This window comes from Pteronotus mesoamericanus, unplaced genomic scaffold, assembly GCF_021234165.1.
Source record: "Pteronotus mesoamericanus isolate MK-2021 breed Mesoamerican mustached bat unplaced genomic scaffold, CSHL_Meso_final contig_203, whole genome shotgun sequence".
Taxonomy (NCBI): Eukaryota; Metazoa; Chordata; class Mammalia; order Chiroptera; family Mormoopidae; genus Pteronotus; species Pteronotus mesoamericanus.
Genome location: NW_026555087.1, coordinates 494,772 through 515,302, shown reverse-complemented (window position 1 = coordinate 515,302; position 20,531 = coordinate 494,772). Strand labels below are relative to the sequence as shown.

The window sequence follows — 20,531 nt, the reverse complement described above, 5'->3', positions numbered from 1 at the left end:
CACCAAAAGTGTGAGCAACAGAATTAAAGGGCAAATGGGGCTTCGTCGCAATTCAAAGGTGCGTGTCAAAGGAGGTGGAAAGACAACCCGGGGAATGGGGGTCAGTATCTGCAAGTCGCATCTGAAAAAGCGACTTATCTGCAGTACAGAAAGAGCCCTTACAACTCACAGTAAGAAGACAAGTAACTCAAGAAATGAGCAAAGACTCTGAATAGACACTTCTCCCATGAAGATACACCAAGGCCAATAAGCCCAGGAGAAGACGCTGGTGCCCTATGTCACGGGAACTGCCCCTCAGAGCCACAGGAGGTGCCCCCCGCACCCGCCAGGATGGCCGCAGCGAACAGCGAGCACTGGCGAGGATGCGGGGGGCCTGGGGCCCTCGCTCACAGCTGGCGGGAGCATCAGTGGCGCAGCCACTTCCGGAAGAAAGTCTGGTCGTTCCTCAAAGAATTAAATGTAAAGCCACCATGTGACCCAGCGGTTCCACTCCTGCAGGGGTGTGTGTCCAGGAGAAACGAACACACATGTCCACGCGAGGATTTACACACAAATGTTCCCAGCACAATTCAGTCACCAGAAGGCAGAGACCACCTGACGTCTGCCAGCTGATGGGCGATGAGCAGAACGTGGCCTGTCCACACCACGGAACGTTACTGGCCAAAAAAGAGTAAGAGGCTGATGCGCAACATGGGGAGCTTGAGAACATCAACCTAAGTGAAAGCAGCAGGTGATGAAAGACCACCTGCGGTAGGGCTCCTTCCGGTCCAAGTCCAGGACGGGCGGCGTCAGACAGAAGGCAGATCGGTGGCGGCTCAGGGCGGGGGCGGGGGCGGGGTGGCAGCTAACGGGCGTGGGATTCCTATGGAGGTGGTTGGAAACGTTCTGAGGCGGACTGTTGTGACGGGTGCACACGCCTGTGCCACGCTAAAACCAGTGACCTGCACACTTTAACGGGCGCGTTGTATAGGATGTAAATTATATCTCAATGAAGCTGTTTTAAAAACGTCATGTGAAGAACAGCATTTTGGGTATCTCTTCATTGTAGGAAAGTGGGAAAGGGAAATATATTGACCTATTTTCTTATATTTAAAAATAAATAAAACTAATAAAAAGTGGGAACTACATGAGGAAAGAATGAGAAGAAGGAAGTAAAGGGCCCATGGACGGGTGTGGACGTCTCTTAAGGCCCCTTTCCATGGTGGAAAGCAGGAAGGCGCTGTGAACGGCGCCCGAGAGAAAGCCCTGCCCAACAGTGACAGCAGATGGGAACTTCCTTCTCATGTTGTTGGCGTAACCACAGGGGAAAAAGTGTCATTTTAGGTAACTTTAAAACAGAGTCCTGACTATTCACTCCTAGTGGGACAGCTCCAAAGGACGAGAAGAATTGCCAGGAAATTTTAAGCTGTACTCAGTGATCTCAGCGTTTGCAGTATTACTGCTTATTTTACAGTGTTTTAAACTACTATGTAAGCTACTACATGTACATTGTGGAATAAAGAGTAATAATCGTGTCAATACCACCAAAATTTCAATCATAAAGACACCAGCAGAGGCGAAAGCCCTGTATTTTTACTTTTATTTTACTCTGTTCCTTTGAACTGGAACTATGGTGTAAACTCATCATTTGTTTACTTTTCTCTTTAAAACTAACTTCCCAGTTCTGTGCACTGCACAGACCCGACGCCCCAGGAGCAGCGAGCCCTGCATTTGCCCACACTGGGCTCTTGGGGCCATTCTGCATGGAAAGGAACCGGGGGTCTTGGGAGACGTGGCTGATGCCAAGCCTGAGGCAGAACATGGACCGAGCGAGCCCCGGACACACTGGTCTGAAGGGCGCGGCCGCCGAGCAGAAAGGGGTCCCGCTGACCCAAGACCAGGAAACTCGACAGCAGCAGATGGAACCACCAAACACATAAGGCTCCGTGGGCCGAGAGCGCTGGTCAGCCTCCAAGCTCATGCTGCAGGGCACACGGCAAAGAAAGAACGTGCGTGGGTCAGGTCTGGCCTGGCCTGCGGCGGGGAGGCCGTTTCCAGTGACCACGGGGAGGGTCAGGAGAAGCAGGAGCTTGCAGGAGACTTTCGGCCGCCGGGAGCAGAGGGCGACACAGGCCGAGCTAGGTGCACCCGTCATAAGGTGACGGATCTGGGCCCGAAGCAGGGATCTCCATTCCACACTGACAAGGCCGCCGACGCTGAACCAGGGACTGACACGTGCGCCTCCTGATGTGCAGCGGGTGCACGGCCTGCGCCGGGGAGCAAGCCTGCGAGAGGACACGGCACAGGACCCTGGGAAGCCCCCCCGCCCCGCTAACGAGCTTACAGGAACCATGGAATCAGGACGAAGAATGCCTGAGAGAGCAGTACGGCAGGTCCAGAGGAGGGAGTTCCACAGGTCCAGCGACCTGGTTTCTTCGATACTTCCAACAGGAAGACGAAAGAGACAGGTGAAACGAGACGTGAGACACAGCGCCGAGGCGGTGCTCGGAGGGCGAGGCCAACTGGAAACGACGTTTTTCGCACCATCGGGGGTCTGCACGTGGGGCTGCGATTTCTTCAGATGTTAAGGAACCGCTGCTAATTTCGGATCACAGTGATGCACGTCTAGAACCGTGAGTGCCTGTGCGCAGCAGACACCGCCAACGTGGGCAGGAGAAACGGCCTCTGTGAGCCGCTCTGACGTGGGAGATGGAGGCCCACCTAGACCGAGTGAGACCGCAGAGCGCTGGGGATCGCTGAAGCTGGTGCCGGTGCCGGGGGCTCCTCAGACTCGAATTCTGTGCTTTTGACATTTTTTAAGGTTCTTAAAAAGGTTTTTAAAAAGCCCACAACTCACCACCAGCACTTCAGGAAAGAAGAAAGGACAAGGACAGCCAGAGGGGAGTGAGGGGACAGAAGTGAAGTAGATAGAGTTCAGCAGACCCCGAGGGCCAGCAGGGGAGACGGGGAGATGAGGAGATGGGGAGACAGGGCCCGCGTCTCGCATGAGGAGGTTGGGGGTGCGTCGGCTGGATGACAGAGGAAAGACCAGCCTTCTGGCGTTGGAAGTGGTGGGGTGTGCACAGTCCTTACTGACCAGGGGTGCCTCACTTTTTGGCGTCCCTGGGCCACACTGGAAGAAGAATTGTCTCGGGCCACACATTAAGTAACTGCAGCATGTAATCACAGAAAAATCTCATAATGTTTTAAGTGAATTTACGATTTTGTGTTGGGCCGCGTTCATAGCCATCCTGGGCCACATGTGGCCAATGGCTGCATGTTGGAGACCCCTGCCTTACTCTTTTATTTTTTAATTTTGTTTTTTTATATATTTTCCTGATTATGCTATTACAGTTGTCCCATTTTTTTGTCCCCTTTATTCCCCTCTACCCTGCACCGCCCCTCCCCCCAGCATCCCCCCGCCCCTTAGTTCATGTCCGTGGGTCGTATATATGAGTTCTTTGGCTTCTCCATTTCCTCTACTATTCTTAACCTCCCCCTGCCTATTTTGTACCTACTATTTTTGTTGCTTATTCCTTGTACCTTTTCTCCCATTCTTCCCCCTCCCTCTCCCCCTCTGATCTCCATTTCTATGATTCTGTTCCTGTTCTAGTTATTTGCTTAGTTTGTTTTTGTTTTGTTATCAACAGTTGTTGATAGCTGTGAGTTTGTTGTCATTTTCCTCTTCCTAGTTTTGGTCTTTTCCTTAGATAAGTCCCTTTAACGTTTCATAGAATAAGGGCCTGGTGGGGATGAACTCCTTTAGCTTTCCCTTGTCTGGGAAGCACTTCGTCTGCCCTTCCATTCATTCTAAGTGACAGCTCTGCTGGACAGAGTGATCCTGGATGGAGGTCCTGGCCTTTCATGACTTTGAATACTTCTCGCCAGCCCCTTCCTGCCTGCGAGGTTTCTTTTGAGAAATCAGCTGATAGTCTTATGGGAACTCCTTTGTAGGTAACTGTCTCCTTTTCTCTTGGGGCTTTAAAGATTCTCTCCTTATCTTTAATCCTGGGTAATGTAATTATGATGTGCCTTGGTGTGTGCTTCCTTGGGTCCAACTTCTTTTGGACTCTCTAAGCTTCCTGGATCTCCTGGAAGTCTATTTCCTTCACCAGTTGCGGAAGTTCTCCTTCATTACTTTTTCAAATAAGTTTTCAATTTCTTGCTCTTCCTCTTTTCCTTCTGGCACCCCTATGATTCGGATGTTGGAAGGTTTAAAGTTGCCTCGGAGGTTCCTAAGCCTCTCCTCAGTTTTTTGAATTCTTGTTTCTTCATTCTGTTCTGGTTGAATGTTTCTCTCTTCCTTCTGCTCCCAGTTGTTGATTTGAGTCTTGGTTTCCTTCTTTTTACTGTTGGTTCCCTGCATATTTTTCTTTATTTCACTTTGCTTAGCCTTCAGTTTTTCCTCCATTTTGCAACCATACTCAGCCAATTCTGTGAGCATCCTGATTGCCAGTGTTTTATCTGTGCATCTGATAGATTGGCTATCTGTTCATTGTTTAGTTCTATTTTTGGAGCTTTGATCTGTTTTTTCATCTGGGCCATATTTCTTTGTCTCAGCGCGCCTGTTATGTTGGGAGGGGCGGAGCCTTAAGTATTCGCCAGAGCGGGGCAACTCAGGTCGCTGCGTTATGACGCTGTCGTTGGGGAGGGGTCCGAGAGGGAACAAGGCTGCTTGCTCGGCTCTCAGGCGGCTTTCAGTCACTTCCCCCACTTCCCACAAGCAAATTGGGCCCTTCTAGTGCTGACTCCCGGGTGGGTGGGTTTGTGGACATTCTACGTCCCTGTGGGTCTCTCCAGTGGACTCTCCTGTGAGGCTGGGAGTTTCTCCTGCCACCACAGCCCCCACCGGTTTTGACCTCCAGAGGTTCTGAGGCTTTCGGTTCCCGCACTGGGACCCTGGACGGCTCCGTCTGTCTGGCTCCCCAGCTGTCCTCCGGTTTATCCGCATGCAAACATGGGACCGCCTGGTCCTCCAGCCGCCGCCTTGCCACGTGCCTCTCCACCCCGGCTGCCCGTCTCCACGTCTCCTGCTGGTCTGGATGAATGTCTCTTCTTTAACTCCTTGGTTGTCAGACTTCCATACAGTTCATTTTTCTGTCAGTTCTGGTTATTTTTGTTTTTAAATTTGTTGTCCTTCTGTTGGTTGTGTGAGGAGGCAGAGTGTATCTACCTACACCTCCTTCTTGGCCGGGTCTTTTTTAAGTTGTCTTTTTTTTTTTTTAAGATTTTATATATTTTGTTAGAAGAGAAGGGAGGGAGAAAAAGGGAGAAAAAGATCAATGTGTGACAGAAACATTGATCGGTTGCCTCTTGCATACCTCCAAGTGGGGATCTAGCCCGCAATCCACCCATGTGCCCTGACTGGGAATCGACCTGGTGACATTTTGGTTCGTAGTCGGCTGCTCAACCCACTGAGCCACACCAGCCAGGGCCAAGTTTTTAAGTTAAAAATCAAAACAATATATGTCTTGACAAAGCTTACCAAAGAAAGCCCTAGTGGGCCCTCAGAGGGAAAGCCAGGCCCGTCCCTCCCAGGCAGCCCCGAGGGCCCTGCTTCTCCCAGCAGCAGCCCGGTGAGGGTGCCGCGGGGTGGGGGTGGGGCTGGGAGGGAGACGGGCGGACAGCGGCCCGCAGCGCACCGACGCCCGCGTGCAGTCCTGCACCTTTGCAGGGGCTTCCTGGACTCTGTGTGGGAGGCTGCCTGGGGCTGGGGACTTGGGGAGACACAGGCGGCGCGGGGATGGGCACTGGAGGACACGTGGGCGGTCGAGGGGAGGCACTGGCATCCACGTGTCAGGAACTGCGCAGGACCACATCGTCAGAAGGGAAGGGGGTGGGGCACAGGCCAGGGCTGAGCCGGGAGCCTCTGCTGAGGCCACCGGCACCGACCACAGTCTAAGCAGCGACATGAGGCTCCGCGCCACAGAGGGCTCGGCACTGAGGCTCCCAGCAGAGGTGTGGCTCGGGCTCTGGTCCTCCAGGTAGTGGGGTGGGAGCCGGGCATCACTCTGGTGAGCGTTGGGGACAGCGGCAGGCAGCAATGTGGCAGGGCCGGCAGGCCTTCCTGAGGGGCCCTGGGGACTGACCGCTTGCGGCCTGTTTGCAGATACCCCCGGGAACTGCACAGAAAACCCCTGTCAGAACGGCGGCACCTGTGTGCCGGGCACGGACGCCCACAGCTGTGACTGCAGCCCAGGGTTCAAAGGCAGACGCTGCGAGCTCGGTAAGTGAGGGGCCACCCAGCTCTGTTGCCGTTGGGGCGAGCCCGCTAGGCCCAGGGTGGGGCCCAAGTGCCCGGGCAGGGAGGCGGGGGCTGCCCCCAAATGCAAGGGTCAGCGGCGCTGCCTGGATAAGAGGGGCCTGAGGACAGTCAGGAACAAGGGGCACAGTGACCGCCACCCTGAAGTGGGAGGTCGGGGAAGGAGCTGGTTTGGGCTCGGGGGCCACGACCTGGTGATGGAGGGAAAGGGCCTCAGGCCTCCTTGGGAGGCTTCTGGGCGGGGCCGACGGTGGATGGACAGCAAACCCTGGGGGGCCAGCTGCAGGGGCTCCCACGGGCGCGGGCAGCGGGCAGCCAGGCCCGAGCTCCCTGTGAGCCGCGGCCTCTCCTTTGCTCTGCAGCCTGCAAGAAGCTGCCCCAGCCCTGCACGCGGCTGTTCTCGGAGACCAAGTCCCTGCCAGTCTGGGAAGGAGGCATCTGTCACCATGTGTGAGTCCCTCCTCCGCCCTCCCCACGCTGGGCGAGCCCTCGACCCCGCGACATGCCTGCACTGCACAGGGTCCGGCTCCCCCCACCCTCTCAAACCCCTGAGGAGGACTAGTTGGTCACAGATGGGTCTGGCTTTGACCTCCCCTTCCTGCCAGGCGACAAGCTAGTAGACTGAGGCGGACGCCAGACAACTTGTCTGCGTTGGTGCAGCTGCGGGCAGAAGCCCAGGGGGCTGGGACTGCGGCCCCTGGCTCCCGACTGCTCTGGCGGCGTCAGCCCCTTCCCTGGGTGGCAGGGACCCGCTCCTCCCAGGAAAGACCTGCCGCACAGGGGGCCTGGAGGTGGTTCCACCGTGCGGTGATGACACGGCCATGGGCAAAGCTCTTGTGCCTCCACTTCCCCATCTGTGAACTGGGCTCGCCCTGCAGGATCTTCCTTGCTGACACCCTGTGACCCTGTGGGTCCCACTCACGGTCTTTTTAGGCAGCAGACACGCCTGAGCCCTCTGTGTGCCGGCACACGCCAGTGGCCCGAGCGGCCCGGCCCTGCCCTCGGGTACGTCCAGGCGGGAGGAGGGAGACAGCCGCGCGGAGAGCGCAGGCGTGTTGGGAGGCGGCCAGCGTGAGGGGCCAGGAGAGCCCGGGCCGGGGGCAGGCAGGGCCGCTGCGGCGTTGCCCGTGTCCGGGTGAGCCTCGCGGGGAAAGTCCCGCGGCTCTGGCGAGGGCCGAGGGGTCTCAGGGAAGGACCGCGAGCCCGGCCGTCAGTTGCCCAGGCCCTGAGTCGGGAGCATCCCTGTGAGAGGCCTCTGGCATTTGTTCTGTGTGACATGGGAGCAGAGCGACACGTTCGGTTGCATGTTGTCAGGTCCCGCTGGGTGGGGTGTGGGGGGGCAGGGGCAGGCTTGCTGAGCGCGTGACCGTGAAGCCAGGGGTCGCGCCTGGCAGGAGGCACGGGAGGTCCCGAGCGGCACTGGGACTTGGGACTCTGCAGCGAACCCTCTGACTTCGGGTTCTGGGGAAGGACTGTCCAAAGCCACAGCAGCCGCCAGCTCAGGCTGTGCAGCGGGCCCAGCCCGTGGCGACCCGCAGGGGCCCGAGTGGGAGCCCCTCGCTGTGCTGTGACCCCAACGACTCTCCTGTCAGCACAGGGTCGGGTCTCCTTCCCACCTGGCCGCTCATCCTCCCGTTTTCATTGTGGGGATCAGAACCACACTTTAAAGGAACGATTTACGTGATCAGCTTAAACCTGCCACACAGCTATGGTTTCCTGTCGGTCCCACCTGGCCTTTGTTACGTTTTTCTCTTTTCCTACTTCTGGATTATTCCATAGTATTCTGTTTTACCTCTCTGGTGGGCCCACTGGTTTCACTTCGGTTGATTTTAGTGCCTCTCGGGGTCGACAGCACGGGCATCCCTGTACCGAAGGGGAGGCACCTGTGCATCGGCCTTTTCCGCACGTGCTGCGAACGACGCGTTGTTTTTCCTCCCAGTGACATCTTCGAAAATGTTGAGAGTGCAGTCTGCTGTGTTGCCCGCACGCCCCCGCCATGCGCCGCTTTCCTTCCTCTAAGGCATGCGCTGCGACGGCCCTGCCATGCATGTTGTTTGTGCGCCTTCCGCCGGGGGAGGCCCTCCCACGCCCTCGGTTTAGAGGGTGTGGCGGCTGGCGCCGGGCTCTCTGGTTTCCCCTCAGCACTCGAGAGGGGCCGCCCCGTGACTCCTGGCTGGCCTGGCCTCACACGAGACGACTGTATGCAGTGTGTCCCCAAACCCGGGGGCTGTCTGGTTTCCTGTTGCTACTGGTTCCGGGAAACCGGTCTCTGATTGGCTTTCGCACGCGCGCGCCTGTGTGTGTGTTTACTCTCTGGAGTTTATTAAGCTTCTTGTATCTCTGGGTTTTTAGCTTTCATCAAATTTGGGAAGTTTTGGCCATTATTTCTTTGAAGTATTTTTTCCGTCCCTCCACTTCCCCCTCTCCTTCTGGGATTCCAATGACGCACGTGTGCAACAGAGGCTGGCCCGCGGTCACTGAGCCTCCCTCCGTCGTCTTCAGTCTCTTCCTCCCCTTCGCTGCGGACGGGCCCTGCTGCCAGGCCTTCGGGGCCCCCGGCCTCTCCCCCCACAGTATCTGACCCGCCGTCGGTTGGTCGGCATAACGTCCATCTCCGGTGCTGCTTTACCACCTCTAGGAGCTCCTTCCTAGGTCCTTTCTTAGATCCTCCGCTTCTCTCATTATGTTTATGTTTTCCTTCACCTCACTGAACATGTGGAACAGATTTCTGATAGATATTTTAAGGTCTTGAAGGCAGCCCCCTGTTCCACGCTGCCACTACCGCTCATCTCCGAGGTCTCCACTCCTCGGCGGACGCCTGCGGACAGGATGTGGGGCCGCAGCCTCTCAGGGCCCTGGGGCCAGGCAGCCTGCCTCGGGCGAGGCGTCCGAAATGTCGCACTTCTATCAGATGACTTTATGGACACTCCTCAAAATGGACACTCCAAATGGGTGCATCTTAGTTCATGTAAATTAGGCCTTGGAAAAGGTAATTTTAAACGTTACGTGACTGTGATGTGGAACGTTTCGATACGCCGCTATGAGGTGAAGTTTTACTCAGAAAACACTAGCCGCCTATCGGGGCTGCCTGGGCCCCCGCGCCGGCCTCACGGAGCTTTCCCGCGGCAGGTATAAGCGAGTGTACAAGGTGCACCAGGACGTCTGCTTCAGAGAGAGCTGCGAAAGCACAAGCGTCAAGAAAAACCCAAACAGGTGCTGCCGCGGGCGAGGGGGGCCCCGGGGTGGCGTGCTGCGGGAGGCCGCAGGCCTGGGGCGGGCCTGGCTGTCTGCCCGGGTGGGCCACGTTCCACGGCCCGGCCCGCCAAGGGACCGCGAGTGCACGTGTGCCTGTGAGCGTGCACGGACGGGAGGAGCTGGGCGTGGTGGGTGCTGCGGGAGGGTCAGAGGGCGGGCGCGGGGGCGACTCTGGTCATGCGTGCACACTCAGCACCCGGTGACAGGGTGACAGGCCGGCCTGAGCACACACCCTCAAGCGCAGCAAGTCCTGATCGCTTTTGATCCTCTCGCCCCGCGTCCTTCCCCCAGAGGGCCCGAGGCAGTCGTCACAAGCTCTGTTCTGGAACGAACCGGGTCATCACACGCTTCCGCGAGAGCCGAGTCGGGCCCCCAGGCCCAGTCCTCCCAGACCCTCGGCCGCCCCGGTGGACAGGGTCTGAGGCACTCGGTGTCCAGGAAGAGCGGCGCCCTCGGCGCGTCTCCCTGCCTCCCCCTTGGTAGCTCGGGCCCCCGTCTCACTGCGCGACTCACCCAGCGCGCGGCTCCCCGTCCGGCGAGGGGACAGGCAGACCAGAGGGCCGCCCCCCTCAGGGCACCGGTGCCGCCCCCACACCGGACGTGAGAGCAGGCGGCCGGGCCGAGGGAGCCCCAAGGCGACTGGCCCAGGGTTTCTGTTCGCAAACCACCCCCCTCTCTTTTTCAGGAAGCAAAGCAACAGCCCAGCACTGAAGGCAGCATAAGGTGCGTCCTGGCGGCCGGCAGGGCTGGGGATGGCGGGCACCCCCTCCCTCCCTTCTCGGAAGCCCAGGGGGTCACTTTGTGAGGAAGCCCAGGCCAGGCTCCAGAATGCCCCGAGGGGCCTCCCAGAAGACCACCTGTGGCAGGCACACCTCCGGGGGGACAGGGGGCTCTGTCGCCAGGACCCCCAGAAACCCTTTCCGTCAGCAGCACTTGGCGGTGGGGCCCACCTGACACCTGGCAGGAGGCGGGACTGACCGGTGGGGGCCCGGGGACGTTAGGGGCTGGGAGTCCCAGGACTGCGTCCCAGACCCTGGGAACGGCCGTCTGCTGAAAGGAAGAGTGGGCTGTAGGGCCTCTGTCACCTAACTTCTGGACGGTCCTAAAGACCGTCCCTGGCAGGTCCCTGAGATACGCGGGGACCCTGAGAGGCCATAAACTTTCCAACTGTCTCACCCAGCAGTTCCCAGACCCTTCTGGAAACCCAAGCCCACCTGACCCCACCTCCGCACACGTGAACGGCCCGAGTCTCCACAGTCACCTGCAAGACAGAGACCCCAAGGCCCCTCCACAGCCTGTACCCAGCTTCCCGCGGACCGAGAGCTCCTGTCAACGCGATGCCACTGGGCGGCCGGACAGCCCACTGCTCGCGCTCCCCCAGCGGCCCCGCGGCCCCGCACGGCAGGAGGGAGGTGCCCCGGCAGCACGGCTTCACACGCAGGCCACGGCCACGACACGGCCGAGGAGCCTTATTCAGGGGCCTTCCCAACACCCGGAAGTAGAAGAGCCTTGCAGCTTGGGCTCACACACCCACACCGGCGAGCCTGCAGGCAGGGAGTCCCGGGGGCCGTGGCCTCGGGCAGCCTCTGTCACACGCAAAGTCCCTTGGAGGCATCACCCTGCTTCACGCTCCAAAGACACGTGCCTGCCAAGCATGCACCCCAAGGCCTGCAAGCAATTTGGCACTGGGATTAAGAACCCACAAGTGTGACTTGGGTTTGAAATATTTATATTACAGTGTCACCTGCAAGAATAATATATTAAAGAAGTTGCTTGGCAAACCCACTTGTATAAAGACAAACCAGAAACCCTCCACCAATGATCAAACACTGGCCTTTGGAATACGAATTCCTGACACAGTAGAGGAAACAGCAACAGGCAGGACACAGAAAGACACACAGACGCACACCCAAGGCCACCACGTAAGAACTCGCTGCAGCACAGTGACGGGCAGCCCGCGCGCCCGCATGGGGAAGGTCAAGGGTGTCGCCACCCAGAGGTGCCCCCACTGAGGACGCAGTCGGTCCTCGACCCGTCTGCCTCATGCCACGCCTGCCACAGCCAGGCAGCAACCCGGCCACAGAGCAACAAGAAGCCGCCCTCTCCAAGGGGAAGGACCTCCCTCCTCGCGCCCCATTTTCTCTCCCACGGATTCTGGGTGTTCTTGCTACACTCCATCAGGCTCAAGAGTTTCTAAGGTCCAGGAAGACGAGGCCTAAAATCAGGTGACAAGGACACCTGAGCAGCAGGGTCCTGGCTAGAGTCGGTCCCCTCTGGGGCCCCTCCCCTCCGGCTGCTCTAGAAGACAGGCGGCCAGGCCGGCCCGGCCCGGTAGGTCCCCTGCTGCCCACAGCAGCCGATCTGGAGCCCTGGCCACATTTTCCCCAGCGTCGTCTGCGCCGGGAGCGAGCAGCCACCGTGGTGGCAGGAGCCCTGGACGAGCAAGGCCATAAGCGGGAGCCTCAGCATCATCCAGAAACCAGCTCCAGCTTCCAAACCACAGACAGGACCCACCTCTGAGACCCACCAGCCAAGCCGAGTCCCAAAGCAGCAGGGCGGGCCGAGAGCGGGCCGCCTCCCCTGGGGCCACTCACTGGGGAAGTGGGGGCTCGTGACCCACCACCAACCAGCAGGTTTGGCGAGAAAACGTGTTAGTGCTCAGATGGCGTCAGACGCTCCACCTGCCACTTCTGCCGTGACAGGCTGGGCAGTGGGTGTTTCCGGCTTCACAGGCCCGGCGGCCCCTGTGCCGCCTCAGCCCCGCGCGCGAGCGCAAGCACAGCCAGAAACGCGTGCCGGCTGGACCAGTAAGGCCGTGCTCCCCTCACCCTTGATTCACAACACCGGGTCCACATCTCCGGGGCCATGCTTGGCTAACCCCACTCAGGCTGCGGCCTCATGCAGAGAAAGCTGCCCAGGTGACAGGTCACCCGGAGTGTTGTGGGAGCATGACCCACACCCACTGGCACCCGCCCGGCGGCAGCCAGGGCCCCCCACAGGCCTGACTCACGGAGACAGACAACGGGGGCGGGCGAGGCCCGAGGTGGGCTGGGGATCCTCTCAGCCCCGACTCAGGACACCAGGCAGCCCTTGCCCTCCCCCACCCCGCAGCTCGCCCACAGGCCGACGTGTGCCGTCGCCACGCCCGCAGTCCAGCTCTGGACCCCCGAACCGCTCTCCCAGCCCCTCTCAGCGAGCAAGGTCACGGCCAGGGCCAGCCCCACCTCCGCCTCCGGGCGCTGTGACAGACGACCCCACTGGAACTGGAGCCCCGTGCGCTGTCTCCAACGCTGCCCGAGTCAGCCTTACAGGCACCAGAAAGGCTCTTTCTTCTCATCTTTATAAAAACATTTTTTAAAGAATTAAGAGTATATTTTAGACTATTTTTATTAAAATTGCGTGTGCCTATGTCTGTGTATTATACAATCTGTCATTTTCAGAAAGGAGGATCAGTCATTTCAAGAAGTCTCTACTGTGCTCCAGAATGTCCCCAATCTCAGGGCCACCTGAAGGGGACGGCTGAACCCCGTCAGGAGGCTCCAACCCATGACCATGCGCACGGGCTGCTCTCCCTATGCGTCCTGTAAGCCGCAGCATCACTAGCAGATGGCAAGACCAAGCGACGTCACTGGGAAAGTGGGTGAGACTTCCTGTGACACGCGGATGGCCCATGCCCTCAGCCACGGGCAGACGCCGACGCGCCCCTGTGCTGGGCGTAGAGGCGTTTGTCTTCACAAGGAACAGCGGGCTGGACCCTGAGCTTGGTGCTGCGTGGTCTCACGATTCGCCCGCTTTGATGTTGTACCAATTAAATATCTAGTAAAAAAGACTGAAGGAAATTACAAATCATTCTGGAAACATTCCAAGTGAGCTTTCATAAGTCTCCTTCATAAAGCTTCCTTGAAAATACTCCATCCACCAAAGGAAATTAGTAACAATGGGTCAGAAAACTATCAGGGGCATAAATGTTTATTTGTGCCGAAACGACAGGGAGCAACTGTGACCTTCAGAGTCAGCCACCTGCTGCCCAGGCTGGTGACCTGGCCATCCAGTCAGGCGTAGATTTAGGGTCCCACTCTGTCCTGTGCTGGTCACATGGACACCACAAAATGGACAGTAAGTGAAAACACTGGCACATGGAGAAACATCTTCCTTTTCAATACTTTTTGTCTGTGGCCAAGACAGTGTCTCTTCTCCCCACGGTGCATGGTGGTCACAGCGGAAATGGAGCTGCTCTGCCACCTGGAGCCCAGTGGGAAGGGCCATGCTGTGCCACCGACCTCTAGCACCTTCCCTTGGCTGGACTGCCTCCTGCCAGCCAACCAGGGCTCACAGGGGCAGAGGCTCCCTGGGCTGGTTGTTTTGCAAACAACACCTTTCTCTTTGCAGTCAAACAGGGAACAATAGGCGGCGAAAGCAAAAGCGCAAGCCCCGATTCCACGGAGAACAGAGCGCAGACCGGTCAACTGCCCTCCAGGGCGCGGGGAAGGGAGCGCTCTGCAGTTGGCCCATGGCAGGCGCCCAGGGCATCCTAGGACACACCGACCCTCCCCCGCCACAGAGCTCACGCCATCAGGGCTGGGGCCCTTGACCCCAAGGCTTCAAATTGCCACTCAGACACTCGGGGTTCCTGAGGAGACCTTCTCCGCCTTGGTGTTGTGGAGAGCTCCCCAGAATGCACCCCGACCAGACCCTTGGCCCTGGCCCCACCTGGCCCAGCCATGTTCAGGTGCTCTGCTCCTCAGGCTTCAGAAGCACCCCCACAAGAGGAGGGGCTGCCTGGCTGGGTCGGCTCCATGGCCCCTTCGGTTCTTGCAAGCCCCAGGCCAACACTCCCAGCTGCCGGAGACGTCAGGCCCCCCCATGTGACCCACTGGCTGTGAGCGGCACAAAAGCCAAGTTCCTGGGTCAGAGGCGGGCGTGCCTCACACGGGTGCCCAGAGCTGTGCTGGCAGGAAGCAGCCGCGCCACACGCAGCTGAGGATCACTGGCCCACGCTCCCTGCTCTGCTGCACACTGAATGCCATTAAGAAGCGGCACTTCTGGATTAAATACATGAGTCTTTGTGGAAAGCCTGCTACTTGTTTTCATAAAATAAAGTGCTGTGATGTACTAAAACCCCGCTGCCGTCTCTTAATTGTACCTTTAACACTAAAAGAACAAAGATGACCGCAGAACCACACACTGTTCTGGAATGATTCCCTACAGCTACAACAGAGAAAATAAAACCAAATTTTAATGCACTGAGTTCCCAATTTTAACAGGTGGGAGCCAGACTTTTATTCACAATGGAGCAGGGCCCTCTGACCTACTTCTCAGGTGATCTGCAGTAATTTTTCATCAAAAGAGCAGTTTTGGAATGAAAAATGGCCTGAGGAGATCCAAGGGAAGCTCCCAAGGGCTTTGAGAGAATCAGAATGTCCTCCGACGTCCCTGGGCCTCAGTCACAGCTCCTCCTCCTCCCAGGCCTCGTCCCCTTCACTGGGGCTTTCATCACCAGCCACAGCCCTCTCAGACTCCGCCTCCTGCTCTCGAGCCAGGAGCTTCTTAAAAACTTCAAACTCCTCTGCAGAAGAACAGGCCGTCCTGGCCAGAAACTCGGCTTCGGACACTCTGAGAATGTCCTTGAGCAAAGGGTTGGGGACCTGCGTCTGCCCCTTCTTGTCCGGGGTCTGGTACCGTCCCAGGCGCTCTAGGAACGTGTGCCTCTCCCGGGTCTTGGAGATGGGGTACTGCAGGAAGCCGGTCCTCACCACGTCCGCGTGCTTCACCCCCATCCGGAAGTAGGCGTACTGCGGACACGGGCCGGTCAGGGTCTGGGCCCGGGCCCTCAGACCCACCCCTCCAGTCACGCAAACTTACCTGCGAACAGCATTCCAGGGGAGGCCTAACCAGCAGCGCGGGGTCCCCTTGGACCCCACGTCTGCATGAGAGTTGACAATTTTCACAGTGTTCAAAATTCATATTGAGGAAAACGCAGCAGTAAACAAAGGGCAGGAGGAAGAGATTACGTTCTCTTTTCCTTCGGATGGAAAGCATAGGCCAGAACTTCAGAAAACATCTAGGGGTTTGACCTGGTCGTCGTCATTGTTACCAAAAAGTTAGGACAGCTGTCACAACCACATTTCTGAACTCAACATGCAAAAGAGGCTCCAAAGCTAGGAGCGGTGTAGTTATTTTTACATTATCTATTTCAAACAGAGGCCTCACCTGGACTCGGAGAGCCGGGCAAGGCCATTGGACATTAATGGCAGAAAAGTTGCAGAATCGGTGCCCCTGGGTTGTTACCCACAGAGCTGACCCTGCTACGTCCCAGAGCTCACTGCCCCGCCCCCAAGTAGTGGCTGCCGGTCTCACCTGGAACTTGTACTCCAGCTCCCCGGGGTCCGCCCGGAGAACATGGGGGCATCTGTACAAAATCTCCGTCACCTGCTGCGCCGTGAACAGGCACTTCTCCCTGAGAACTCGGATGATGCTTTCAACGTCCCGGTGATGCATGCTGAAAACTTCGGGGCAGCAGTGAAGCACCCTTTTTAGTTTCCCTGCAGGACACAGAAAGGGCAAGTACATCATTTCAGGATATTCCAAGAACCTAAGGGGCCAGCCGCACCCACCTCAGGCCAGCACTTCCAAATGGAACAAGGACGCCCCTCCCGCCCTGGGTGCCAGCCCCCGATGCATTCCCAGCAGCACAGCGGAAGCGGGACCAGAACAGCCCGCCACCCACTGCCACCCTCACTCCTCAGACCTGCCACAGCCACCTGGTGTTCCTGCCTCCTCCGGCCTCCCCGCTGAAAGGCACCTGCTCTGTGTTCTAGGGTTCCTCCTCCCACCCTCCTCACCAAGGAGGGAATTTCCCAGGGGTTTACTAGAAAAGCCAGACAGTAAAAGCCAGACAGTAGCATCCCCCACACTGAGGCTTTGGGCTGAGGTTTCCTTCCACTGATAAAAGTCACAGATCCCCAAACCCAGGAAAAGGGGTTCCAGGACAACAATTCACAGAATAACAACAACAGTGCACAACCACAAATGCCAATGTGCTGGTCAACAGGAAGACCGTCTGTTTTACCCAAACTGGGGCAGTCCGGTGACAGAGGCCCTGTTAGGTGCGTTAGAACTGACCGCGTAAACCACGACGGCCTGGAGGGAGGGGGCCCAGAGGCTCCCACGGCCTGCCGAGGGAAGCGATGCCCAGACACTGGAGATCATTTACTCGGTTCAAATCTGCCTGACAGCTGAGCTAGTCGCTGTCTTGCCGAAACATGTCAGGTATGAACTTCGGAAGTTTGGACTTCATCTTTGCAGCTCAAGGCCGTGCTGAGCTTGCTAATCTGTAATCATCAGCCTACCCCGCAGCAGGCGTGTGTTAAGGGAAACGCGCAGGGCTGGCGCCCACTCCTCTCCTGGCAGTGGCGGCCTCCTGACATCCTCTGAAGCAGTGGATCCACACACCTCTTCTCCCCCAACGATGTCTTACCAGGAAGAGTTAAGATTGAGAAAGTAGAACAGTGCAGCTCCTGCGGTCAAAGTGGAGACCCTCCTGGGCTCCCAGCCCCCTTCTCTGGAGGCCCGTGGAGAAGCCCAGTGACCTTCTAGGTCCTTGCAGGCGTGAATCTGGCAGGGGTGGGCGGTGTCTGGGGGCAACAGCCACTGCACCTGCATCCCAGGCTGGAAGTGCCTTGACGAGGGGCTCTGGCTGCCCCCCATGCAGACACAGCACGGAGACCCGTCGGGTCACTTCCCACCACAGGCCACACTTACACACGTGTAGTGGCATCACAGACCAAGGTCCACCTGCAGAGTGCACAGCTCGCACTCGCCGCTGCCCCAGATGCTCAGCGCCTGCAGCGAGCAGCCCAGGCAGGAGTCCCTGTCTGTGCCGCGATGCCCCTCCCTCCTGCAGTGCCTGCCTCAGAGGTCACGCCACCGCCTCAGCCCGAACCCACCCGCGCTCCTTGCCGGGACTGCTCCCCAGACCAGCCCCTCACCGAGGCCGTCGCCCCCCAGCTCCGGCCTGGCTCTCCCCGCGCCGGCCATGCCATGTACCTTCCTCGAGCCCCAGCTTCCGCAGGTAACTGGAACGCTTCCTCACATGCATCACAGGCAGCGTCAGCAACTGAGGACTCTTCTTTAAGGCCACGTACACGGGTTCGGGATTCACGCCCAAGAGTATTAATTCAGAAACAATGTCCAGCAAGTGTCGAGGGCGGGTCCCTGGCTGTATGCTGAGCAGTTCGTGAGCATGGACATCACTGAAACCCATGTCCAGCAGGGAGCTGATGACCGCCTCTCGCTCCGAGGTCGCCCCGTCCACGGGGGCCCTCTGCTCCTCCAGGGGGCTCCACATGAGGCTCCTGCCGCACTCTGGCTCCTGCACGGGCTTTCTGGGTCCTGCAGGGGACAACCCCCCAGGGCCGCCTCCGCTGGAGGCTGTGGTCAGTGTACGGCACAAGGGGGCCCTTGCCCTTTTCTGTTCTCCAAAACGGGGAGCCTGCCAAGCGAGGTGGGCCCAGGTGAGGGGCAGCAGGCGGTGCCAATCCAAGACCTGTGGGACACAGCACGAAAGGGCGTCACCCCCTCAGCACCCCACTAGCGGGCACCGCAGGACTCGTGGGTGCGGTCCCGCAGAAACATGAGGGTCTTTATAAAACACCCGCAGGGCCAGATCTGAACCTACAAAGCCTGGGGAGAGAGGATCACGCACGGAGAACACCGCGTTGCGGGAGCACAGAGGCCAGAGTGAAGCAAGCGCCCGTTAGCTGTCGCAGCGGCGACTGACAGGAGGGACCCCACGGGGGCGGGGAGAACGATTTCAAGGCCACCTGGTCAAGCTCTGCGTGTGCGCGGCGGGGGTGGGGTGGGGTGGGGGTGCGGCGGTGCCGTCCCTCCACCTGCTGATACCCAGCGCCCGGCGCCCGCAAGCCCGACGCGGGCGGGCAAACCAGCAGGAGGACAGGAACCTCCGGCGGAGGCGTAGGGGGGCGGGGGACAGGCTGCCGCGGGGGCACCAGCGGGTCCCCGGGGAACGAAGGGCGTGGGCGCGTCCGCCACAGCGTTCACTCTACACAGACGCGAGAGCCTTCCTCTCCTTCGGGGCGCAGGCTCCCCGGGAGGCAGGACCCGCGGCAGCCTCGCCCCGAGGGGTCCCGCCGTTAGTGGTGACAAAAGCTCCGACCAAGAAACGCCTCGACTTTCATGCCACCTGTGGGCCGAGCTGGCACCCACTCGTGAAACCGGGGCCTCGCGCCGGTCCCCGGGCGCCCGCGTCCACGACCGTCCCGCCGAGCAGCCTGCTGCGCAGCAGGCGCCTGTCAGAACCTGCGCGCAGGTTCCCCGTTGGCTTCGAGAAGCCTCAGCGGCCGCCGCCGCGCTCACCGCTGCCCTTCCCGCCGGGGCCCCGCGGCGCTCCAGCAGCGAGACGCCCCGGCCTGTGGGGAAACGGCCAGCGGCTGCTCGACGCCCGGCAATGAGCCGCGCCCTCGCGGCCTCACGCCCCCTCACCTGCCGGCAGAGCGCCGCCATGGCGCGAAGGCGGTGCCGCGACTCGGGCGCCGGAAACAGAACCCTTCGGTCCGACACTTCCGCCTTCCCCCGGCGCGCGCGAGGCGCGGAAAGCGCGGTCCGCCGCGGCGCTGGCCGCGCTCTGTGTCCCCCGCGGCTCCGAGGGCGCGGGCCTCCGAGCGCGCCTGCGCCGGGCGCTCGCTCTCGCCGCAGACCCGGCCTCCCAGCCCCCAGGAATCCCTCCGGGGGGCCCGACGGGCCACGGGCTGCGACGCAGACGCCTCCCGCGGAAGAGCCTCCCGAGGCGTCCCACGCGGCGGGATGAGGGGGCCCGCGCGAGCGTGGAGCCCTCGTGAAGAGCCGTTGGGCTTCCGCTGCCAAGCCCGGCGCGCAGCCTGGAGGCCGACGCTGCGCGCGCTGAGGAGGCGCGTCCCGCGCGGTCGCGTCGCCCAGGGAGGTGGTTTTCCAACCACCGTGGCCGTTTCCCTCCAGAAACACGGTCCTCGCTGCCGGGTCTGGCTTCCTCTGGGGATGGAAGCCAGTGATGTTTCAGCCGAAATGTCGTTAAACAAAACCCGGGCACGGCCGAAGGACAGGCCCGGCGCTGCAGCCTGAAACCCCGCGGCGGGGCGGCGGCGGCACCGCGTCGGGGAAGAAAGACGCGGGTGGTTTGGGAGGACCGACGACCCCACAGAGAAAGGGGCGGAAGGAGGCAGACAGGCGCCTCGGTCAGAGGAAGGGGGTTTGCCCCCGCGGCGGCGGCGCACCCCGGCCGTTCCCCCGGTAACCGTAGGAGCAGGCACCCCGCGGGGAGTTAACTCCCGGTTCCGACACCCACCGGGGAGCGTGCCGGCTCTCGCTGGTTTTGCCCTGCTGTCAACCGACGAAGCTCCTCTTCCTGCGACCCCCCGGCCGCTGTCATGCCCTCAGGACGCCTCCGAATGTCCTTGGCACCGTGTTCGTCCCAGACTTCATGCGCAGGCCGTGGTAGTTCGGGTGTAGGGCCCACTCATCTCTCCAAAGCGGGTCGATGTGGAAAAACGAAACGGCTGGTCTCAGGCGCCTCAATCCCCCCGCCCATGAGACCCAAACCTGCACCTGCGGGCCTTTCTCCTTGTTTTATCTGCTTGTTGTCTGACCGAGAAAAGGGGCTCGGTTCGCGCACAGATACGACTCCCCGAGTTCCTGCTCGGTGCCAGCCCTGGGCTGGGTGCTCAGCCCCGGTCCTTTCTGGACAAGGACTTGATCAAAGAAAAGGAAGGGTATAATCTGTGTGGAACCAAAATATTAGTTGCTTTTAATCTTTCTTCTTAAAACACTCACCCATCAGCACCTCAAAATAAATTGCTGATGCTTTTTTTTTTACCCCAAATCTGAGAAAATCCAGTGTGCCACCCCCACGCCCCGGAAGAATCGAGGAACAGGAGCAATTCTCCAGCTCCCGAAATAAACGGGCAGCTGGGGCGCCGCCCCTGCCCTGAAAGCCGACGGCCCCTGTGTGTGTCCGGAAACCTGGGCCCTCGGGCCTCCCCGG

At 59.5% G+C, this 20,531-nt stretch overlaps 2 protein-coding genes across 2 annotated transcripts in view; one reads left to right on the top strand and one right to left on the bottom strand.

Moving 5' to 3' along the window:
* Positions 1 to 10,857, top strand: part of SNED1 (sushi, nidogen and EGF like domains 1) — a 51,822-nt gene extending 40,965 nt beyond the window's left edge. The window contains exons 28-32 of the mRNA XM_054570408.1: positions 6,089 to 6,205; positions 6,604 to 6,691; positions 9,371 to 9,454; positions 10,182 to 10,219; positions 10,677 to 10,857. Coding sequence (XP_054426383.1) covers positions 6,089 to 6,205; positions 6,604 to 6,691; positions 9,371 to 9,454; positions 10,182 to 10,218 — 326 coding nt within the window. The 3' untranslated portion in view covers position 10,219; positions 10,677 to 10,857. The remainder of the gene's footprint in view (positions 1 to 6,088; positions 6,206 to 6,603; positions 6,692 to 9,370; positions 9,455 to 10,181; positions 10,220 to 10,676) is intronic.
* A 3,872-nt stretch (positions 10,858 to 14,729) lies between these two features.
* MTERF4 (mitochondrial transcription termination factor 4) lies at positions 14,730 to 19,051 on the bottom strand. Its single transcript, XM_054570421.1, has 4 exons — positions 18,998 to 19,051; positions 17,543 to 18,041; positions 15,854 to 16,038; positions 14,730 to 15,288 (listed from the first exon to the last, which is right to left on the bottom strand). Exons 1-4 carry the CDS (start codon positions 19,016 to 19,018, stop codon positions 14,941 to 14,943), a joined length of 1,053 nt encoding a protein of 350 aa, XP_054426396.1. The 5' UTR covers positions 19,019 to 19,051; the 3' UTR covers positions 14,730 to 14,940.
* Positions 19,052 to 20,531: the final 1,480 nt, after the last annotated feature.